Genomic DNA, 23,319 nt, shown 5'->3' with positions numbered 1-23,319 from the left:
GTGGGGGCTTGGAACCAGGGTGGACCCACAGCCCCCATATAAACTCCCCACTCCCCTAAGTTCCCTATGCAGCAGCCGCCCAGCAGGCTATCAATTGCCGGCAGATCAGCTGACCCTCCCCCCACTGCCATGTGCTGCTCCTGCCCTCTGCCTTGGAGCTGCTCCCAGGAGCCTCCTGCTTGCTGGAGGGGGGAGGGAGAGGGGCTAATCTCAGGGTGTCCCCTTCTCCCCTGCACCTGCACCCCACTTACCCCATCTCCATAGAACGGGCGGATATATAACAGGGCTCAGGACGGAGGGAGCTTCCTGGAAGCAGCTGCTGCATCTCAGCTTGCTGATAACTTAACAAGGTAGTGTACTTAAGAGTGGTGTCAGTGTACTTCAAGGGGAAATGTGCATCTCTCTCTCTCTCACACACAGGATGTGTGTCTCTGTCTGCCATGCTGTCTCCCCTCCCTCCATTCATGCTGCCTTGTAGCATGTGAGGCTCCATTAGCAACGGGTTAACCCTTGAGGGCTCAGCCAATTGCTAGTTCATCATTTAGCAGTAAGGCATTTCCTGGGAAATATCCCACCCTCTGACTCTACCACCTCCACCAAGCTTCACACACTAACCCCTCCTATTTACATTAATTCTTATGGGGAAACTGGATTCGCTTAACATCGTTTCACTTAAAGTCGCGTTTTTCAGGAACATAACTACAACGTTAAGTGAGGAGTTACTGTATGTATTAAATTGTAACGTATAGAGGTGTGTATATTTTATATACACACACACACACACATTATATTTTCTTTTCAATCTATATTCGACTTTTAAAACATTATTGTGTGCGCCTCTGTCCCACCATCCACCCCTTCAGATTACACCAAACCTTTTCACCTTGGCTAAAGTGACATAACATATGTTCCTTATTAAAATAAAGGCTTTGATGTTAACCAGCCCTTCATTTCTTTTCCTGTATTGATAGGGAGAGGAGGAATTGGGCTCACCAGAGCAGTTGTTCTAAGGCTGGCCTTCATGGAACACTGTCACCTAAATATCTCAAACTACAAGATTTCGCTTGAACTCCCATGATCTGCTTTTCATTGTAGTGCATCTTCCACAGCAGACTGATTCCTTTAGCTAGGAAGGTCAGGAGATAGCTCAGTAGTTTAACAATGGGTTTCAGAGTAACAGCCGTGTTAGTCTGTATTCGCAAAAAGAAAAGGAGTACTTGTGGCACCTTAGAGACTAACCAATTTATTAGAGCATAAGCTTTCGTGAGCTACAGCTCACTTCCTCAGATGCATATCGTGGAAACTGCAGCAGGCTTTATATATACACAGAGAATATGATATTCCACTCTCACGCCAGTAGATGGTGCTATCAGTACAGCTCAACTCATATCTTCCAATCCTACCCAGACACTATACATGCCACCTCAGTTCATATCATCCACATGGCTTGAGGCCATCTATCTTTATATCTGTCTGAAACCTTGCCTCCCCGTGTGCCAAGTTGTGTTAAACCATCCCAAAGATATTTTTATTTAGCTAAAGTGAAGGCTAACAGTGAGGGTATCTCACACTCTGACCTAATCAAGTTTATTTAAACTTCTCTTTAACAAAACTGGTTTTGACACCATGTGGACTCATCACTGCTTTGCAATAACTATCCTCCTTCTGTTAAAAGACCTGAAGCGACAAGAAAACATTCAAGATCATCTAGTTTATATGTTTCAAAGATTTGTGTTGTACAAAATCACTCCAGATGTTTCAACACACTATGAATGAGATACTTCATTGTAGCGATGGGGCCAAACCAAAATCCTGGACCTGACCAGCCACAGAAACTTTGGATCCAGATGCAATCCAAACACTGCAGTTCTGGCTCAGGTGTATTTATTATTAATATTAAGCAAGACCCCTAGTTTTATGTAGCCTACGAGCGGTAGATTTTGCATTTGAGAAGATGAAATTCTGCTACAAGAATTTCCTGATTTTAGCAATTCTACTACTTTAACATCTGAATATCAAAATGCTATACTATACCATAAAATACTATTTTATACTGAAATAAAAGCTATACAGCGTGTCCAGGGTTCAGGAAGGTAGGAACATTCCCCCCCCTTTTTTTTTTTTTAGCAAAAATAACGGAGACACGGAAAATAGTTCTTAGAACTATTTTTAATTAATATTAACAGTCCTGCAGTATCAGCCTTGTTCCTTCTCTGCTCTCATAATCTAGCTATGCTTTCAGCCCCAAAAGTGAACTTGTTCTAACGAAGGAAGAACTACAGTTGGGTGCCCTATTTCAAAGCTGATGATACAAAGTCAATACAGGCAAGTCAGGTAACAACAACAGGCACTTTTTCTTTGCATTGCACCTTTATGAAATGATAAAAATGAAACAAAAAATGGTTAGAAACAGAGTTTCTGTACTGAGGTTGTAACTATACATTGTCATATGAAACACATGAAAACAACTAGCTTCTGCATTTACCCTAAAATCTGAAAAACAGGTCGCAGCTTTTCCCCTTTTTTTATGATGTCACAAACTCAGTAAATCATTCAAGATGTTTACAAAGAGATTTAAAAGGCAAATGCCAAACCTGCATACAGCTATGCACAAGAGTAGTCCCATGATGTCAATGAGACTATTTAGAAGTGTAACCATTTGCAGGATCAGGAACAAAAAGATGTGCTTCAGGGGAGAAACAATAGGAGATTTAGAACAAATATAAAAAATCACAAAGGTTCAGCAAATTTAAAAAACAACTGGGAAAAATAATGATGACCACTAAGTCTAATAAAGTTAAGTATGAGAACAGCTTCCATTTTGCTTTGCACCAATTCATTATTTTCACCACATAAGGCATGAGTGAGTGCTCTACGTAGGACAGGGTTTCTCAACCCCCTGGGTTGGGATCTAAAATTGGGTTTTGAAGAGTCACGTGATAACTCCTGTGGCTCCTGTCCCATGGAGCTGACTGAGCTTGTCTCCCTGCTTCAGGCATTGCAACCACTCGGGTCCCAGCACCACTTAGGTTTAGCCCAGCTGTCATGATGATGGGAGATCAGGTAGGCTCAACTGCATTGCATTGCATTTCCATAACTGTGGGCCAACCCCATTATATTCTGCAGCTATCAAAAAATTTAGTTAGTTTATAAAACAGTCTTAGTTTTTCTTTTTAAAGAAAATTCCACCTTCTTCAGCAATGTAATTTGCAACCCTAAATATTTATCAATCTACTTCCACTTGCAATACATTTTTTGGCCTATTTTTCCATTAAGTTGTACTCTCTGTCATGTATTTCTAGATATTTATGGTGGCCGTGACATCAATTGCAACAAGGCTCCAAAACTCCAGTTATAGGAAACAGTATCTGAAGAAACTAGGAGGACTTTACTTATAATGCAACATGGGATGTGTCACCATGACATGACAAAATATCCTATGAGAGGAAAAGGAAAAATAAAGACTCTTCAATTCTTTGGTCTATAGTTTTGTATATTTAGTACATAAGTACCAAGGTGAAAAGAGTTTAGAAGGATGTGTTCATATTCAATTGTATTCTTTCTGTGGTCTCAGAATAAATTGATCTTTTGATCATTATTTGGAATTTCCTGAATAGGATTTTTCTTGTTTTGTTTTTTACATCTTTTCAATTTAGCTATATTTTACAGTGGCCTATTAGTATTTTATTAAACTGTCTTGTTCACTGATATTATTATTATAAAACAAAAACCCACACACTGACTCCATTTTTTACACAGCATTTTAGCACAAAGGAACCACAATCTTAAAATTTATGAAATTATACATTTGCTAAGACTGGTAACCTTGTCTTCTTCTTATTGACAACCTCCTCTGACCCTCATTTTCCCCCAGGTTGTGTCCTGGAACGCCCTACAGTGGAGCACCCATCGGGACACTACTCGAAGAAGTTGCCAAATTTGGATAAGGACTGAAATATCATACAAGAAGATCTGGAGAACTCTGGAAACTGGAATAAGAGACATGGGATAAAATTTAATAGTGCAAAGTCATTCACTTAGGGACTAACAACAAGAATTTCTGCTTTAAGCTGGGGACATATCAGTTGGAAGTGACAGAGGAGGAGAAAGACCTGGTGAACTGGTTGATCACAGGATGACTATGAGCCGCCAACGTGCAGCGTCTGAGAAAAAGACTAATGCAGTCCTAGGATGCATCAGGCAAGGTATTTCCAATACAGAAAAGGAAGTGTTAGTACCATTACACAAGGCACTGGTGAGATTTCATCTGGAATACTGTACACAATTCTGGTCTCCCATGTTTAAGAAAGATTAATTCAAACTAGAACAGGTGCAGAGAAGGGCTCCTAGGATGACCAGAGGAATGGAAAATCTACCTTATGAGAGGAGACTCAAAGAGCTTGCTCATTTAGCCTAACCGAAAAAAGGGGAGATATGATTGCTCTCTATAAATACATTAGAGGGATAAATATCAGGGAGGGAAAGGAGTTATTTAAATTAAGAGCCAATGTTGACACAAAAACAAATGGATATAAACTGGTTATCAACAAGTCTAGACTTGAAATTAGACAAAGGTTTCTAACCACCAGAAGAATGAAGTTCTGAAACAGCCTTCCAAGGGGAGAAGTAGGGGCAAAAACCTAACTGGCTTCCAGACAGAGCTTGAAAAGTTTATGCGGGGGATGCTAGCTGCAAATGCTAACAGCATATATCTCCAATAGCCAGTTATGGGACACTAGATGGGGAGGGCTCTGAGTTACCACAGAGAATTATTTCCCAAGTGTCTGGCTAGTGAGTCTTGCCCACATGATCAGGGTCTAACTAATCTCCATATTTGGGATTGGGAAGGAATTTTCCTCTAAGTGAGGTTGGCAGAGAACCTGGGGGTGGGGGGGGCAGAGGGGGAGAATTCGCCTTCTCTTGCATCATGGGGTAAGGGTCTCTTGTAGGTTTAAATTAGGGTAAATGGCAGATTCTCTGTAACTTGTAGTCTTTTAATCATGATTCTTCACTAACTCAACCAGAGGTTATAGGTTTATTAAAGGAGCGGATGGGTGAGGTTCTGTGGCCTGCAATGTGCAGGAGGTCAGACTAGATGATCATGATGGTCCCTCCTGATCTTAGAGTCTATGAGCACTGCAGTTTGGAAAGAAAGGTCCAAAAAGGGCCATCGAACCTTTAATGACTACACATGATCAGTGTCAACTGTTTTGTAACTCATCCTAAAGATAATTCCTCTAGCACCACGATATTTCCTAACACTTGCTGGGGCACTGCTTCAGTCAGTCACTGTGGCACATAATGGTCTAATCTCCCGTGGGCTGTAATACTTAAGTCTAATTTTGTGTGTTTGGTTTAGTGTGCAGGTGCTGGATGGTGTTGGTGGCCTGTGATATACAGGCTGTCACAAGAGATGAAATGGTGGTAACTGCTGGTTTTAACTCTATGATTCCACAACTACTCTGAGTACTGACTGAGAAAAAAAGCACTATCTCCTAACTTGCCAAAAACAGTCCTAGCAGTACTTGGGCTTTCTTGGAGGTCTCCCATCCAAGCACTAACAATGTCAGGGTGTGCTTAGATTTGACATCTGAATCAAGATGGTATGGCTGCATCACTTTATATATAAAATAGGTCCCACTAAGAAGAAAGCCCTTCAAAAATATATCTTGAATAGAAATAGTATATACATTGGCCAGAACAACTGGGTCACTTGTAGAACAATACAGACTGAACAGGTTTGTTGCAGGAATGCAAGCTGATGAGCACTGTCAAAGCCTGTTAAGTCCATACAAAGGAGCCAAAAAGGCATTAAGTTGTGGAGGAGGGAAATACTCTTGGGGTTACTCCCTTGCATGCTGGCAGAAATGGATGCCATTAGTTGTATTTCTGTTTCCACAGATTGGGAACTATGCAGTGGGAAGACTGGGGACAAGCTTTATACAGAGAGAAATGTGAAAAGAAAGAATCCAGTACTCCTAAATCCTTCACCTTGTTCCCAGAGCTCAGACAACAGCACTGCTACAAAACACTTTTGAACTGGAAGGGCGTTCTAGGTAAATCAGGCAAAAATACTTGGCATTTAAATCAATTCCAACATGTACTATGTCCGGAGGAAAAGAACACAATACAATTCTATACATAGCAAAAGAGTTTTTTCTTCATATGGCTTTCACTTTGCTTCTTTGTATTCATCCTGAAGACAAACATTATTAGGTCACTTATGACTTTAAAAAGACACTGTACCTTAAGATCTTGCCTTGTTGCCAACAGCTCAGATTCTTTACCATAAAGATCCAGCTGAAGTTCTTTCATATTTTCCTGATCTTTTTCATGAATCTTCTGTAGCTCTGCTAGTTTTCCTTTCTCTGCTTTAAGCTCCTGTGCTGATAATGTTACCTGCTGCTGTAATTTATTCTCTAGTTCTGCCTGAAACACACATACGAATCCTGGATTTATATTTTACAGTACAAAGCAGGCATGTAAGATAAAATGTAAAATATGGATTATTTGCAATCTCAGTTTTGTTAAACTAATTTTTAAGAAATGTTAATTAAACAAGCATAATTATTTCATAAATCTTTTCTCTTAATTCACTCTGCAATACTTATAGCTATTACTTATCCCAGCTACAAAATTTGAACAAGGCCATATTATTAAATCATATTATTTCTTACATTAATATACTGTGATTTACTTGCTATATAATAAAGAAAATAAATGACTAACATCAAGAGACTAATTAAACACAGGGAGCCCAGTTTTCAAACATCTAAACAGTGTTTCCAAACTTTGCAGTTTCCATGGGCAGAACAACAGAAGGCCACTGCAATACTTTATATGATAAATGAGAAACTGAGTGCAGACATCATTTAATAATACAGCACATGACACTAACATCCCTAAAACTATACGGAGTTTGAACCTTTTCATCATAGTTCACATTTCATATCGTCATTAAGACTATTCTCTTTTTACAGTACAAAATGAGTTTTTAAAACCACCACTTATGCTCCAAAATGCTGAGGACTCTTGTCTAAATTATTCTCACGAAACTGCATACTGCTATGCGACAAGATGGCAACTCTTGCCACATTGCAAACAGCTGCAGTAGAATGAACACAGCAGATCTAGCTATTTTTATCAATTTGATGACAGGTGTACTACTTGCATAATCCATAATTCACTATTTGAGCCTTACACTCAACATTTTTATAGTTTTGACCTTGAACAATATCTGATGGGTTCAGTTCTGCATCCTGACCTTACCATTCCCAGTAACACATTTCAGCTACAGTAAATAGCTATTTTATCACCCACATAATGACATAAAACAGAAGCATGCATCAGAGGAGTTAATACTAATTTCCTTTGTAAGTAAGAGGAATGAAGAGAAACCAGGACCACCTTTTCTAAAAGGGCACCCTTTAATTCAGCTTGCTGTGTTTCAGTTTGCCTTTTCTTCTGATCAAATGATTCCTTCAGTTCTTTCAGCTTTCCCTGGAGATGCTGCTCATTCTTTTCCTTCTCTTTTAGGACACCCTGAATCTCCAGTATTTGTCCTCGTGCTGAATCAAGCTCTATTGTCAGCTGCTTAGAAATCTATATTTAAAAATATAAAAAACCTGCATATTATCTTTACCTTAATCACCATTAGTTTTTGTTGCTGTACATCAAATACATTATTTACAGCTAACATCTAATTGGACATCTAATTGGCCTCTTTTTTCATGCAGGGGCCAAACTGGCCCACTCCAAAGTCACTTAGCAGCAGATCCTTTATCGTTGACATGGCTATCCTGTGCTCTAGAATGTAAGTTTTCATTTTTTTAAACGTAAGAATAATCCATATAGTTACAAAGATAACCTCCTATAGGGAGATTTTCAAAAACAACAAAATCTCTCAAGAGTTTCTGAAAATTTTCTCCCAAACAGCAAATAGCATACTGATAAAATGATACATACTACGATATGGAGATGTCTAACTAAGCTTGAAACAACAGATCTGAGAGGTGTGAACTGTCACCACTCATTTAAAAGAGATGTTAACTCAGAAAACTAATGACAAGTTAACATAGTTAACTATTTCAAAACATGTAAGAAAGCAGAGGGACAATGATCATCTGTTATCACTATATCTATTGTACGAAAAGCACACCAAAACCACGGATGATCATATTAGAATACACACAATCTTCTGTGACTGTCATCTTGTTTTGGTATCAACTGCATAGGGCTTGGGAGAATACCACTACCTTTTTTCCCCTCTAATCTGATCTCTGCATATGTGATTGGAAAAGCTGTGATTGATATATTGTTATTTTTTGTAATTGGGAATTAGTTATCTTACCCCTTCCTGTTTTTCCAGTGAGTTTTTCAACTCATTCCGTTCTTTAGCTACAGACTCTGTCTGTACTTGAAGCTGATGTTTAGTTTCTTGGCAAGATTTTTCCTAAAAAACAGATTACCTAGTGAGCATGTTTTGTCAACTTTACCAAATGCATTTAAGCTGTTATTACAAAAACTACAAACTACCAAGAAAGGACACTTGCATTCTCTTAAATCAGAATCTGTTTCCGACACAGAAATATCCTCACAATGGGCTATAAACTATAACCGTTGAAAATCCAGTCCTAGTCATTCTTCCCAGGTCACGAAGGCCCAGATTCAGGAAAGCACTTCAGCACATTCTTAAGACCCATGGACTTAAATGCTATTTATTCTGAAAATTAAGCATGTGCTTAAATAGCATTTAAGTTCCTGGCTCTTAAGAATGTGCTGAAGTGCTTTCCTGAATAGGGATGCTTTTCTCAATTGAGGCCTAGATTGGCAGCTCAGAAGTGGAACCACAAGGATGGCCATTTTAAAGTACCAATAAATACTGAGGTTCTTCCCCTTGTCAGGGAACAGTATAGGCTCAAACACCATCTTTATTAATTCTGGAGTAAGGTATTACACAGAGTAAGTAAGGATGGCAGAATTGGAACCTTTGTTAGTAATGTAATCTAAAATCTCTCTCTCTCACACACACACACACGCGTGCACTTCAGGTCCAAATCCCAGTCCCTGAAATCAATGGCAAAACTCCCATGGACTTTCCCGGAAGTAGAATATGGACCTTATTTTTAATAGTATAAACTGAAGAGTAAATCCTTCCAGTTACTAGAGTAAATGTAAATAGTTAAGCAGAAGTAGCTAAGGCCAGGTCTACATTATAAACATACCTCAGTATAACTACATTGCTCAGGGGTGTGAAAAATCCACAGCCCTGAGCGACACAGTTCTCTAACCTAACCCCCAATACCGACAGCGCTATGTCGACAGAAAGGCTTCTCCCCTTGACACGCTGCCGCTTCTCACAGAAGTGGCTTAACGACGTCGGCGGGAGAAGCTCCCGAGTCAGCATACTAGCATCTTCAATGAAGCACTACAGCGGCACCACTGCAGCATTTTAAGAGTAGACCTGACTTTGTAAAACATTTTGCAATCACAGGTATTCGTTAAAGAAGAACCAAAAGGACTTTTTATACAAGGGACAGAAGGTGGGGAGAAATGTGATTTGTAATTGTAAATACTGATTATTTTTTAGTGGAAATAAAAATAACAATCACACATGGGAGCTGAGAGATGGTCTGATGCAAAACAGGAAAAGAAATTGGGAAAAATACCCCTACGATAAATTTTAAACATAGAAAATTCACAAAATCTGTATTGCTACTGTACTAGGTGATGTTGCTATAAGCAGCCAAAGTTTAAAAAAAAAAAAGAAAAATGGGGATTATCGTTTTAAACACAGTAATAGTAAGGGTCACTTTTATAACAATAATGAACTCCTGGCCAAGCATTTTGCCGCCATACTGCCGCTTCTTAGGTCACTGGAATCAGTTAGCTTTCTGACAGGTCTTGCAACATGTTCAGATGTGGTATTTCCCAAAATGACAGACACAATTATTCTATGCAGCGTTGTAGCCATGTTGTTCCCAAGATATTAGAGACACAAAGTGGATGAGGTAATATCTTTTATTGGACCAGCTTCTGTTGGGGAGAGCTTACAGAGCTCTTCTTCAGCTCTGCAGACTTGTGTAAGCTCAAAGGCTTGTCTGCAACAGAAATTGGTCCAATAAAAGATATGACCTCACCCACCTTGTCTCTCCAGACACCATTATACTTACCAGAACTAGCAATCTTCCATCATACCCATAACAAGTGCACCAATGTGTTCTGCATGGAACAGATTAGAAAACCAAAACTATAATACATTAAGAAAAACTGACTTCATTGTTCTCAAATGTGGGTTGCATTTTGGCAAAATTTCACAATCTGTGTTTTTATAGGGCTGTCCAGTGTTTTCCACATTTCACATATAATTGTTTCAATGCTCATCCCCGTCTGTGGTTTTCTTTGCCATATTAAAAAGCAACTAAAGGGGTCTGGTTTCTGGTATGAACCAATGTTTACCAGTAAAAACATCCAGCCACAACTTAATTTAGGACTTACAATTATATCTCAGTTTTGTTTTTCTTAAGGCAATCATAATTTCCACAGTTGGTGCCATCATCTTTGCAATAAATGTGAGCAGTTTTCGTACTAGAATGCAAAGCAGAGCTGACAATCATGAATGAGAAAATTGAAAAATACCCAATACTGGATGCCTGATTAAATCCATAACTAACCATTTCTGCCACAGTGGCTTTTCCTTTCTGTTTCTCCTTTTCCAATTCATCCTTTATATCCTTCAAGGATTCAATGGTTTTTGATAATTTGTCTTTGGTAACTGTAAGGTCTTTCAATAAAGTGTCTTTCTCCAACTTCATTTTCTGCAGCTCTAATGTTGCTGCTTGAATCTTGCCATCTAGTTCCTTACGTTGTTTATTTGTCTCTTGATTTAATTTCTCAAGGTCCCGTTTAAGGCTTGCTTTTTCTTCCCCTTGCTTTGATATTTGCTGTTTTGCTTGTTCCAGGGCATCAGATTTCTTCTCCAAATCCAATTTAGTACTAGATACACTGTGCAAATACAAAGGAGAGCAGTGAAATACAAAACTTTAAAAAATTATCCCTAAGTTGTTTTGTGTAATTAAATCTACTCTCTATAATCAAAAACATTAATCGTTCTTCTAATTTAAAACATGTTTTTTCAGATGATGTATTGATGTTTCGTTTCTACACTTAAATGAATGACATACTCTGAAGTCCCATTTTCAGGCTGGTGGTGGTTCTTTAAACATTACGCCTATGAACTACCCCTAGAGAGCTAACATGCAAATTGTAAATCAAGATGAATAAAAACCAAAATTAAGGTTTTTTTACTCAGCAGATGTCTGAACAGGTTAATATATTCAGATCCATCAACTGGCAACATACCCTTTGGTTCTATGAAAGACAGTCTCACACACATTATTCCCAGACAGAGTTAAAAGTTAAGAGACTGACCTTCAACACAACAACATTACCAGATATGTTTTGTGGTAGTTTTTGTTTGTGCTAAGTGCTGGAGAAATTGCATTTGCAATTAAGATTTCCACACCAGCTTTAATGCTATCCTGTATCCCCACTAACTTTCCACCTATAGGTTGAATCTCCCTTGACCATTTATCGCACAAAACTTAAATCTGCTTAGTCAAGCATAGGAATTCCAATATTCTCATCTGTTCTATGATAATAGAACCTGCTCTTACCCATATATCAGATATAGGTGGTGATGATGAATATCTCATTTATATACATATTAGATCTGAGCCCCATGCTGCGAAGGACCCCCTAATTTTTCAGAGGATGGTATGATAATGCAAGGTTGTTTGCTGATGACCAGCTTTCTGCTGCGGATACAAGTGGGACCTAGACAGAGTGTACAGAAGAGATGGAGGAAGTACACTGAATGCATCTCAACCCACTCAGGTTAAGTCACGGTACTTGGTGACTTACCTATGGGATGAAGGCTGATGGCTGAAGTGCAAGTCAAACAACGCAACGTTTATCTCCCCTGTGTGGGGAAAGATGCAGAAGCCCCCACTGAGGTGTAGGGTTACTCTAGTGTTTTAGGTGAGTTCTGGTGATCATTATGGTGAATAACTGATCATGAAGGTGAATAATAATTTCAATTCTAGTCTAAGAGTATAAACATGCATTTGTTTGTTCTTATAGAACAATTCAAATGTGAATCTTGGTCTCTGGGTCTGAAAAGTAATGCATTAAACAGCGTTAGCATACACTTCTCTTTTTGCTTCAAGCTGTTTGGTCAGTTCTGTTGTTCTGAGGCCTAGCTCTGTACACTGCTGTCGTTGCTGTTGTAGCTCCTGAAGGGCCTGTTCTTTGCTTGCTTTAACCTCAAGAATGTCAGTTTCAAGTTTCTGTAAAAGAAAAGAAAAAGCTACAGTTACCATAACACAACCACCAGAGTGAAAAATCACTCAGTTGTTCATAAATGCCTCCAGCCTCCAGGCATAAAGATCTCACCCCTAGTCTTCACGTACATTTAAAATTAAATATACTTCTATATTGTAATGGATTCAAATATCTGCAAAATGCTTAAAATACGGTAATCTAAAAATAACCCAGTAATTTATAAATGGAACATACTCCACCTCTGTGCAATTGTATACACTTCTCATGTTACTGTATTCTGTCTTTTTGCCTCCTGCCTCAAATGTAAGACACTGAAGATGTGTGTACATTAGGGTCTGATCCTGCAAACACTTATGCACTTAAATAAAGTTACCTGAAGTTTATACAACCACAAATATGAGAGTTCTGAATTTAGGAAGTGGCCTATGTCTCATCTCTTAATATTCTCCATGAATTATATTCAGGTTGCAATTGGCGGGGAAGGAGGCTGGGGCAGTGGAGGCAGTTATGGCATAACCCCACTTTCTCATTCATCAGCTGAAAAAGGAAACACTGGGAAAAGAGAATACCATCAACACCACTTTTTAGGTGGCTGGCCATCCTCCTCCTGCAATTTCCGCACTGCTGTTACCATGCATTATGAAACAATTTTGGTGCTTTACATGGTGAAAGCTGGTTTTATAAACTCAAGTTCTTCATTTCTGAATACAAACCTTAAGCTGTCCCTCTAGCTCCTCCGTTTTCTGTTCTAAATAAAGATGTTTTTCTTTATACTCTTTAAGACTGGCTTCCAGCTGTGTACAATATTCTTGCTTGTCGTGCAGCTTAGCCGTAACCTGATCTAACTGAGTGTTGACCTTATTTATCTCCTATGAAGTAAAATATAATTGAAAATGGTTACTTTTATTAAGGGATGAGTATTTTTTAAATTATTAAAGAGTTCTCTAAACACATGCATAAATATTACTTGTCTAAAATGTTCAGATGGAATTTTTAAAAAACATACACATTATACTGGAGAAAAACAGCATATTCAATAGCTTATTCTTTTCAAATTGCTTTTAAGGCAGAACTTTTTCATGCTGTGAATCACACCTTCATAAAGAGATTGTCTTAAAGAACAACTCCTCTCCCATTCATAATCACATAATATTCTTGTGGCAACTACACCAATTGCGTGCATGGGAACATAACATTAACCTATTTGTAGCAGTCAATTAAATTTAGCAGGAACAAGGACAGCCAATACCATGTGACCAGTCAACTCTCCACAGACTCCAATGGTTTACGAATCATAGTTTGAAAACTATTGGTTCAACATGGAACAATATTATTCTCTATAAGAAATGGAACACATAATGCTGATAGTCAAAAGACCCATGCGTTTTATGGTGAGCTGGACCTAACTTGTGCGAGACTCTGATGCAAGAGACTGACAAATTTGTTAGCAGCTTTATTTAACATAAAATATGGGAGATTTTTAATTAATTAAATATGAAAATGAAAAATGCAATCACTACAGAAGGACTTGTGCTATTTATATTGATATTCAATTCCCCACCCAAGGCGGCATGGGAGGCAGTGTTAGTTTTTGAAGTGGTTTGGAGTTGTTGATGTTTCTGCTGAAATAATCAGCAGCAAAACAATTAATCATGTTGACAGTTAATTTGTTATCTATTGTTTTCAATATTAGCACCCCAATGAGACGTGCTGATTTAGGGATGGAGTGCACACAGACTTGCACCAAAATAACTAAATTGGTTTTAATTCATCCCTTTTTTATTTTACTGCAAGTATGTGTGTGCACACAGTTATTTTGGAATAAAAATATATTTCTTCATTTAACTGAAGTTTGCTTTTTTATCTTGAATCTGCAGACTCCAGAAAAACAACACTGCTTTGTTTTACACTCAGTATACTTTGTAAAGTCTCTCTTCATAATCACACAGGTTAGAAACAATTCTGTTCTGTTACAATATGGAAGTTTAGATTCTAGAGTACATTTCTGCAGCAGGGGTGGATTCCACAGTCAATTCCATACATTACAATACACAGGGCCCTGCTTATAACAAACAGGACAAAATATATCACATATTCAAATACTCTGACTAAATGTCTCCAATGCAAATGTAAATCCACAAGGACTTGGATTTTTTTCCCAAACCAAATTGTCCTTTTCGTTTTGTACACAGGTTATCTTAGATGATCTAGTACCATTAATTTCTCCTACCTGTTGTTTATCTTGCAGCGCATTCTGGGCTGTGTCCAAATGATTCTGAAGATCTGCTCTTTGAGCGGCTTTTGATGCTTCTGCTGAAAGCAGTAATTCAGTCTTTGCTTTTATCTGAGAAGAAGAGTGTTTCAATGTTTGTAAACAATGTGTGTCTCCTGCACAACGAAGGCCACAGAATCTCACCCACCCACTCCTGTAATAAACCTCTAACCTATGTCTGAGCTATTGAAGTCCTCAAATCGTGGTTTAAGGACTTTGAGGTGCAGAGAATCCTCCAGCAAGTGACCCATGCCTCACGCTGCAGAGGAAGGTGAAAAACCCCCAGGGCCTCTGCCAATCTGCCCTGGAGGAAAATTCCTTCCCGACCCCAAATATGGCAATCAGCTAAACCCTGAGCATGTGGGCAAGACTCACCAGCCAGACATCCAGGAAAGAATTCTCTGTAGTAACTCAGATCCCACCCCATCTAACATCCCATCATAGGCCACTGGGCATATTTACCACTAATAGTTGAAGATCAATTAATTGCCAAAATTAGGCTATCCCATCATATCATCCCTTCCATAAACTTATCAAGCTTAGTCTTGAAGCCAGATATATCTTTTGCCCTCACTGCTTCCCTTGGAAGGCTGTTCCAGAACTTCACTCCTCTGATGGTTGGAAACCTTTGTCTAATTTCAAGTCTAAACTTCCTGATGGCCAGTTTATATCCATTTGTTCTTGTGTCCACACTGGTACTGAGCTTAAATAATTCCTCTCCCTCCGTGGTATTTATCCCTCCGATATATTTATAGAAAACAATCATATCTCCCCTCAGCCTTCTTTTGGTTAGGCTAAACAAGCCAAGCTCCTTGAGTCTCCTTTTCATAAGACATTCCTCGAATCATCCTAGCAGCCCTTCTCTGTACCTGTTCCAGTTTGAATTCATCTTTCTTAAACATGGGAGACCAGAACTGCACACAGTATTCCAGATGAGGTCTCACCAGTGCCTTGTATAACGGTACTAAAACCTCCTTATCTCTACTGGAAATACCTCGCCTGATGCATCCCAAGACCGCCTTAGCTTTTTTCATGGCCATATCACATTGGCAGCTCATAGTCATCCTGTGATCAACCAATACTCCGAGGTCCTTCTCCTCCTCTGTTACTTCCAACTGATGAGTCCCCACTTAATAACATAAATTCTTGTTATTAATCCCTAAATGCATGACCTTGCACTTTTCACTATTAAATTTCATCCTATTACTATTACTCCAGTTTACAAGGTCATCCAGATCTTCCTGTATGATATCCTGGTCCTTCTCTGTATTGGCAATACCTCCCAGCTTCATGTCATCCGCAAACTTTATTAGCACATTCCCGCTTTTTGTGCCAAGGTCAGTAATAAAAAGATTAAATAAGATTGGTCCCAAAACCGATCCCTGAGGAACTCCACTAGTAACCTCCTTGCAGCCTGAGAGTTCACCATTCAGTGTGACCCGTTGTAGTCTCCCCTTTAACCAGTTCCTTATCCACCTTTCAATTTTCATATTGATCCCCATCTTTTCCAATTTAGCTAATAATTCCCCATGTGGAACCGTATCAAATGTCTTACTGAAATCACGGTAAATTAGATCCACCCTGTTTCCTTTGTCTAAAAAATCTGTTACCTTCTCAAAGAAGGAGATCAGGTTGGTTTGATACGATCTACCTTTTGTAAAACCATGTTGTATTATGTCCCAATTACCATTGACCTCAATGTCCTTAATTACTTTCTCCTTCAAAAATTTTTCCAAGACCTTGCATACTACAGATGTCAAACTAACAGGCCTCTAGTTACCCGGATCACTTTTTTTTCCTTTCTTAAAAATAGGAACTATGTTAGCAATTCTCCAGTCATAAATAGAATCTGAATGGCAGACATGAAGGGTGTGTCAGCGTGGATCTGTATGGCAATTTTCAGAGATCTCCAGCTACTTGTAAGTTAGCTATTTTTTTCCCCTGATTAAAGGTTCCATCCTGCTCTTACTCAAAGCAATGGCAAAACTCCCATTTGATTTAATGGGAGCAACATCAAAGCCTAAACGGTTTTCATGGATTCCCACCCCTATGGAAATCAGTGATCTACATACACCTGGAACTAATAGAAGGGCTGAGCAGTAATAATGATCATTATGAACCATATCCCAAATACCAGTAGTAGCCACTTCCCACATTTCAGAAATGGACACTTTATCAAGACAAGTCTTAGACTATCTGCCAAACCTCTGGTCAAATGTACCTTATTCCTTCTGGGACCTGAATATGAGCCTCCTTGTAGTAGGCTTCAAAACACTCAGGCCTGAGCTATGCTAGGAAATTAGGTCAGTCTAACTATGTCACATTCAGGGGTGTGAAAAATCCACACCCCTGAGTGATGCATTTAAACCAACCAAACCCTGGTGTGGACAGCACTAGGCTGACGGGAGAATACCACCTCTAAGGGAGGTGGAGTACCTGTGCCAATGGGACAGCATAGGTAGTGTCTTTACTGAAGTACTATGGCAGCGCTGCTGCAGCATTTTAAGCGTAGACAAGCCCTCAGTCTCTCTCAATTGTGATTAAGTCCCCATTGGAACTTTTGCTTGACTGCATTAGACAAAAAACCCAAAACCCAGTAAAATATAAAACCACTTCAAAAATCAGTAATCTACTAAAATTCTGGGTAGTGTCAGGTTCTTCATGACCCTGCTTTGACAGATTCTCACCCTGGCATGTGGAGTATAGAACCATTAAAACAGTTTTCAGACAGGCTTCTTAGCTTTGATGCACACAGCAAGTCTGAGGCTTTTAAGGAGACATAACTTCTCCTACCTCGACTCTTTGGTGGTGGTTGTGTTCTTTTCAGTGTGTTGTTTTTTGGCTGCAACCCTTATATCTTAGAACGGCTGATGTCTTGCTGGATTGCATCTTGCTTATTGCACTTTATTTGGCCATTTTTTGCTCACAAAACAAGCAAACTTTAGTAGAAACTTAGCCTACTAGCCTTGTATATTCAACAAAGGCCACCTTTTTCCACAATGAAAAGCAGATGGATTTTTTTCGTTAGCATACAGTACAAAGGCAAATTACCTGTAAATCAAGCTGGGATACTTTCTCTTTGCTTTCATTTAGCTGACTATTTAGTTCACCAATGCTTGTTTCTAGGGAGAGCACACGGTCTTGAGCAGCTCTCAGATGTGCCTTCTGCTCTTGCACCTGCTCATGCAAATTCTCTTGGGCTTGTTTATGGCTTTCCGACTGATTCTTCAGCTTTTCTGTTAGCTGAGTTACCTACAATATAAATAAGCTGCCAATTAAAAGTCCAAGGGCAAAATTAAAAACATCCTAAAATTCAAAAGATGTTGTTTCGATTACAAAGCCCCAATACTGATCAACTTCACCACTTATTAATTCTACAAAGTTTCTCTTTCTGGACAACAACAGTGCATTTATTTTTTGTGTGCAATACATGAGTCACCCCAACTTTTAAAAGCATAACTATTTTGACAAGATATTCAAAGGCAGCAAGCATGATCACTCTCATATAACACTGTGAGTGTGCACCCTTCTGTGTGTGCCCAGTTAGTGTTAGCTAGGTTGAGAGATAGATGAGGATGGTTGAGTCTTACTTTATTTATAAGAAAAATAATATAAACACATCATGGAGGCACCAATTGTGGTTCAATAGTTAGGCTGAGTTGAGCTTTGCACTGAAGGCCTGGACTCAACCCTTTGGTTATGTATTATTGCCCCTTTTCCACCTAAGTGGACAGTCATAGTTTGGGGCCCTTGGAAGGTTCCAGCTGGAAGTAGAATTTGATGGTATTTTATTTGCTGTGGTCCTGTTTATTGGAAGGAATGTTCAAAGTGATGGGCCTCTGAATACAGAGGGAACCAAGAACAAAAGAACAGTTTCTAAGCTTACAGCCCACAAACCTCTTTAGCCAACAACAATCTGAAAGCTCTCTAGCTTTTTCCATGGTCACAGGCTCCTGCTTGGCTTTCTTGCCTCTCCTTCTCTCTGTTCTTGTCTGCTCTCCATTTCTGTGTGCTCCCACCCTTACTTCCTCCCACACATTCCTGGTCACAATACCCAGTAAAACCCTCCACCCACATGGTGCTAGATTCTGGGCAGATGCTATTGGGCTTTATTTTGCATGTTTAAGCATCAATTTGAATGAGGTTTTAGCTTGACACATAAGGTTATGAGCTGGGAGAAACAGTATGAAAAATGCAACATACAGCACTTGCTCCTTGAATATAGAATGTATCTGCCAAGAATTTAGAAGTAAATCCATTAATAGAAAATTATATATATTTGATTGTATCCCTCTCCCTCCACCCTTCATGTTTCACCTGTCTTCTTAAGACCTGACCCTGCAAACACTTATACTCATGCTTTTCTTTACACAACATGAGTAGTCCTGCTGACATGTGTATAAATGTTCATATGATCAGTACCTTGGATTATAAACTCTTCAGGATAAGGGTATATCCACATGACCATTAACACTAATGTGAGTTACATGTGATCCATCCAGAAAACAATATATCCCTATCAATTTAATCTTTGCCCATTTCAAATCCAGAAAACAATATATCCCTATCAATTTAATCTTTGCCCATTTCAAAGCTCTATGTCTGCAGTAAACATGAACCGAACTCCATTTAATTCATATTAGTATTCTATATATTGTGTATGTTTTATTATAACATTAAAGCAAGTATGGCAAAAAACATCCATTAATTACTCACAAAAAATTGACATGTGTTTGCTACCAAAATATTTTTCAAGTAGCTCATAAAAGACACAGGTGTTCCTTCCATTACAAACAGGTAACAGCTGGTATTGGGAACTAGTACATTTCTATCTTATTTGTACCAGTAGCATACACTAAGGACTATATGCCAGAGAACTCACATTCAGCTCTAATTACTACTAATGTGTTGCACATATGCTGGGAAAGGAGAACACGGTGTTCTAATAACCTTTGTTAGTAAGTGTGCAACAATATTACCATATTGGTATTTTAAACAGTATACTAAAAAAATTCCTCTAGTACAAAAAGAGTCACCAACATACAATCACATTACCTTTTGCAAAATTATGAAGTAAAAATTGTATGCACAAGTAGTAGTAATTCCAGCATAGCTTTTTAAAAAATATATGTGTGTATATACATACACACATATATTTTAAAAGATTATGCAGCTAAAATTACTTTAAAATACCTTTAAAATATCTAATAATGTACCTTTCAGATGCTACACTGTGATTGTAATTTCCACCTCAAAGAACTTTTCATTAAATCATATTCAGTGTATGTTATGTGTTTTCTTGTTCAAATATGTTATCAATTAGATTTCCACAAAGGTAAGAAAAACTAATAATAAATCATTTTGATTGTATGTATACACACCATCCTTCATATCCAAGTACACAACTTGTACAGCTGGATGTGAAGCACCAAAATGTATTGCTATCAGAACAAGAAGGGGGGGTGGAGGGGGGAAAATCACAGAAATCTTGTGAATTTTATAAAAAGAGATGCTAAAGCAATACAGTATCCAAAAAAGGGCGAAGTACAGTGGAGGCTGAAGCTGCAGACTGGGAGATAGAAACAAAGGAGACTCTTCTTACACAAACTTTCTTAAGGGTATTGGAGATTTTTGCATTTCTTACCTGCTCTTGCAAAGTATGATTCTTCTCTTGCAGCTGGTTAAGAACTGCAGTTTCTCCTTCCCCCGCTTGAATTTTCGCATACAAGTCCTCTCTTTCTTTTTCTAACAGGGTGATGTTCTCTCTACTCTTTTGTAGCAAGGCCTCAAGGTTTTGAATTTTTTGGTCCTTATCTCCAATCTGACGCAGTACTTGTTCCAAATCATTCTAAAAATGCATTAAATAGTTTCTTTAAGTATAGGGACCTTAAAAGTTATTCCTGATGCATGAAATGTTAGATATCAAATTTCACAAATACTTACTACATATTCTATTTTGAAATTATAAATTCCTTCAATGTTATTTAATTAAAAGAAGAAAATGGTATACATTAGGAAATTGTGCCGCTTGTTTACATGTTGCAATGCACCGGCAATATTAACTGCTGCAATACACCAGTTTGAAAAGAATGTGCGTTGGTTTTTTTACCTGGGCTTCTCGGAGTTTTGCTGTAGTGCTTTGCTGAAGAGTCTGTTGCTCCTGATGCTGCTGTTTTGCTTTATCTAACTGATGCTGTAATTCAGTGCAATTTGCTGCTTTTTCCTTTAGCTTAAAAAAACAGTCACGGACTGTTGACTGAAAACTGACAAGCACAATTCAGTAGTTCAATAACATTTATCATTTACTCTAATACTGAAAGACTGTACACTAAACAGTTTAACATTTCAAACAGATGCAAAAGTAGTAATTTGTCATACCAGTTCTACAGCAAAGTACGAACACAGCACTGAAGTACTTCTCAACACTGACAGTAGGTAAATTCTAAATAACAAAAATTACCTCATGTGTCAGACAGGCATTATTTTACATCTTAACACCAAGCTGTTAAAGGAGATTTAGTCTTTTTTCTCATGGATAAGTAGAGTTAAAGAAATTTATATTCATAAAATATACTAAGTGCTAATTATCATTAGCAGTTTTAGTAGCAACTTAGGTCTGGTCCACGCTACAGACTTGCACTGGTATAACTACGTCGCTCAGAGGTGTGAAAAATCCACACCCCTGAGAGATTTAGTTACACAGACCTAATCCCCGGTTTAGACAGCACTATGTTGGCGGGAGACCTTCTCCCATCAGCATAGCTACTGCCTCTAAGGGAGGTGGATTAACTATGCCGACGGGACAGCTCTTTCCCATCAGGATAGAGCGTCTTCATTAGAGCGCTGCAGCAGAGCAGCTGCATCAGTGCAGTTGTGCCGATGCAGCATTTTAAGTATACACTTGCCCTTATGGTCTATTTACCTTAACAGACTTTCTGGAGCCAACATGCAAAGCACTGCACAGTGTTAGCTGTATGACTCATTAAAGTCAAAGGCCATGTCTACACTACCCACCGGATCGGCGGGTAGTGATCGCTCTATTGGGGATCGATTTATTGCATCTAATCGACATGTGATAAATTGATCCCCGATCGCTCTGCCATCGACTCCAGAACTCCACTACAGTGAGAGGCAGAAGCGGAGTCGACAGAGGAGTGGCGGCCGTCGATCCCGCGCCGCGAGGACGCGAAGTGATTCTAAATCGATCTAAGATACGTCGACTTCAGCTACGCTATTCTCGTAGTTGAAGTTGAGTATCTTGGATCGATCCCCCCCCCAGTGTAGACCAGGCCTAAGAGCGGTAAATTTTCAAAGTTTTACACTGCAGTTTAGAGGTGTCTGCTAAACCGCAGTGTAAAACTTTGAAAACGTACCACTCTTAGAGGTTTGGCACATCTGCATATAGCTAATATAAACACGTCAACAACAAATATTTGTTACGAAGACCTGGTCTACACTAGGGGAGGGGATCAACCTAAGATATGCAACTTCAGCTATGAGAATAGCATAGCTTAAGTCAATGTCTCTTAGGTCGACTTACCTCACGTCCTCACGGCGCAGGGTCGACTGCCGCCACTCCCCCGTCGACTCCACTTCCACCTGTCGCTGCGATGGAGTACAGGAGTCGATGGCAGAGCGATCGGGGATCAATCACTACCCGCCAATCCGGCGGGTAGTGTAAACATACCCTAAGTAAACATACCCTAAGTACCCTATTGCAAAAAACTTGACCTATTAATAGAGTAGTAAAATTAGTTTTCTGACACCAATTCCCCCCAACACATTATTCACTATAATCACTATTACTTCTTCAGTTGGACCCTGATCTCATAAAAAGATATGCACACACAAAACTCTGCTATGCATGTGTCTGACCAATGAGGAGACAAGATACTTTCAAAGCTGGAGGGGGGAGAAACAAAAGGTTCTCTCTGTCTGTGTGATGCTTTTGCCGGGACCAGAACAGGAATGCAGGTCAGAACTCCTGTAGAGAGTTAATAAGCAATCTAGTTAGATATGCGTTAGATTCTGTTTTGTTTAAATGGCTGATAAAATAAGTTGTGCTGAACGGGATGTATATTCCTGTTTTTGTGTCTTTCTGTAACTTAAGGTTTTGCCTAGAGGGATTCTCTATGTTTTGAATCTGATTACCCTGTAAGGTATTTACCATCCTGATTTTACAGAGGTGATTCTTTTACTTTTTCTTTAATTAAAATTCTCTTTTAAGAACCTGATTGCTTTTTCATTGTTCTTAAGGTCCAAGGATTTGGGTCTGTGTTCACATATGCAAATTGGAGAGGATTTTTATCAAGCCTTCCCCAGGAAAGGGGATGTAGTGCTTGGGGGGATATTTTGGGAGGGAGATGTTTCCAAGTGGCACGTCCCCTGTTCTTTGTGTAACACTTTGGTGGTGGCAGCGTTTAACCTAAGCTGGTAAGAATAAGCTTAGGGGGGCTTTAATGCAAGTCCCCACATCTGTACCCTAGAGTTCAGAGTGGGGAAGGAACCTTGACATGGTGAAAGGATTTTTCCTCTGGCTAGGAGGGATTTAAAGGTGTTTACTCTTCCCTTTATATTTATGACAGCACGGCATAAGTTTCTGTGCATGTAGATCTTTTTGCATGCTCAGACCCTTAGCCTCAAAGTACTCAAGTGCCAGGGTCATATCCTTTATTTATCTGTAAAGCACCTCGCACATTTAGGCT

The 23,319-nt window shown here is 39.0% G+C and overlaps 1 protein-coding gene across 5 annotated transcripts in view; it reads right to left on the bottom strand.

Annotated features, from left to right (window-relative positions):
- Positions 1-23,319, bottom strand: part of EEA1 (early endosome antigen 1) — a 136,419-nt gene that overhangs the window by 27,409 nt on the left and 85,691 nt on the right. For all 5 annotated transcript variants that reach the window (XR_012156717.2, XM_073327558.2, XM_073327559.2 and 2 more), the window contains 10 exons: positions 20,724-20,843; positions 20,259-20,462; positions 17,666-17,866; positions 14,573-14,686; positions 13,056-13,211; positions 12,208-12,347; positions 10,674-11,004; positions 8,351-8,452; positions 7,408-7,602; positions 6,247-6,429 (listed from right to left, as the gene is read on the bottom strand). Coding sequence is in view for 4 of the 5 variants with exons in the window: in XM_073327558.2 (XP_073183659.1) it covers positions 6,247-6,429; positions 7,408-7,602; positions 8,351-8,452; positions 10,674-11,004; positions 12,208-12,347; positions 13,056-13,211; positions 14,573-14,686; positions 17,666-17,866; positions 20,259-20,462; positions 20,724-20,843 (1,746 nt within the window). In the remaining variant the exon portion in view is untranslated. The remainder of the gene's footprint in view (positions 1-6,246; positions 6,430-7,407; positions 7,603-8,350; positions 8,453-10,673; positions 11,005-12,207; positions 12,348-13,055; positions 13,212-14,572; positions 14,687-17,665; positions 17,867-20,258; positions 20,463-20,723; positions 20,844-23,319) is intronic.

This window comes from Lepidochelys kempii, chromosome 1 (assembly GCF_965140285.1).
Source record: "Lepidochelys kempii isolate rLepKem1 chromosome 1, rLepKem1.hap1, whole genome shotgun sequence".
NCBI classification, from domain to species: domain Eukaryota; kingdom Metazoa; phylum Chordata; order Testudines; family Cheloniidae; genus Lepidochelys; species Lepidochelys kempii.
Note: the sequence above shows the minus strand (reverse complement) of the source record. Positions and strands in the feature narration are given on the sequence as shown.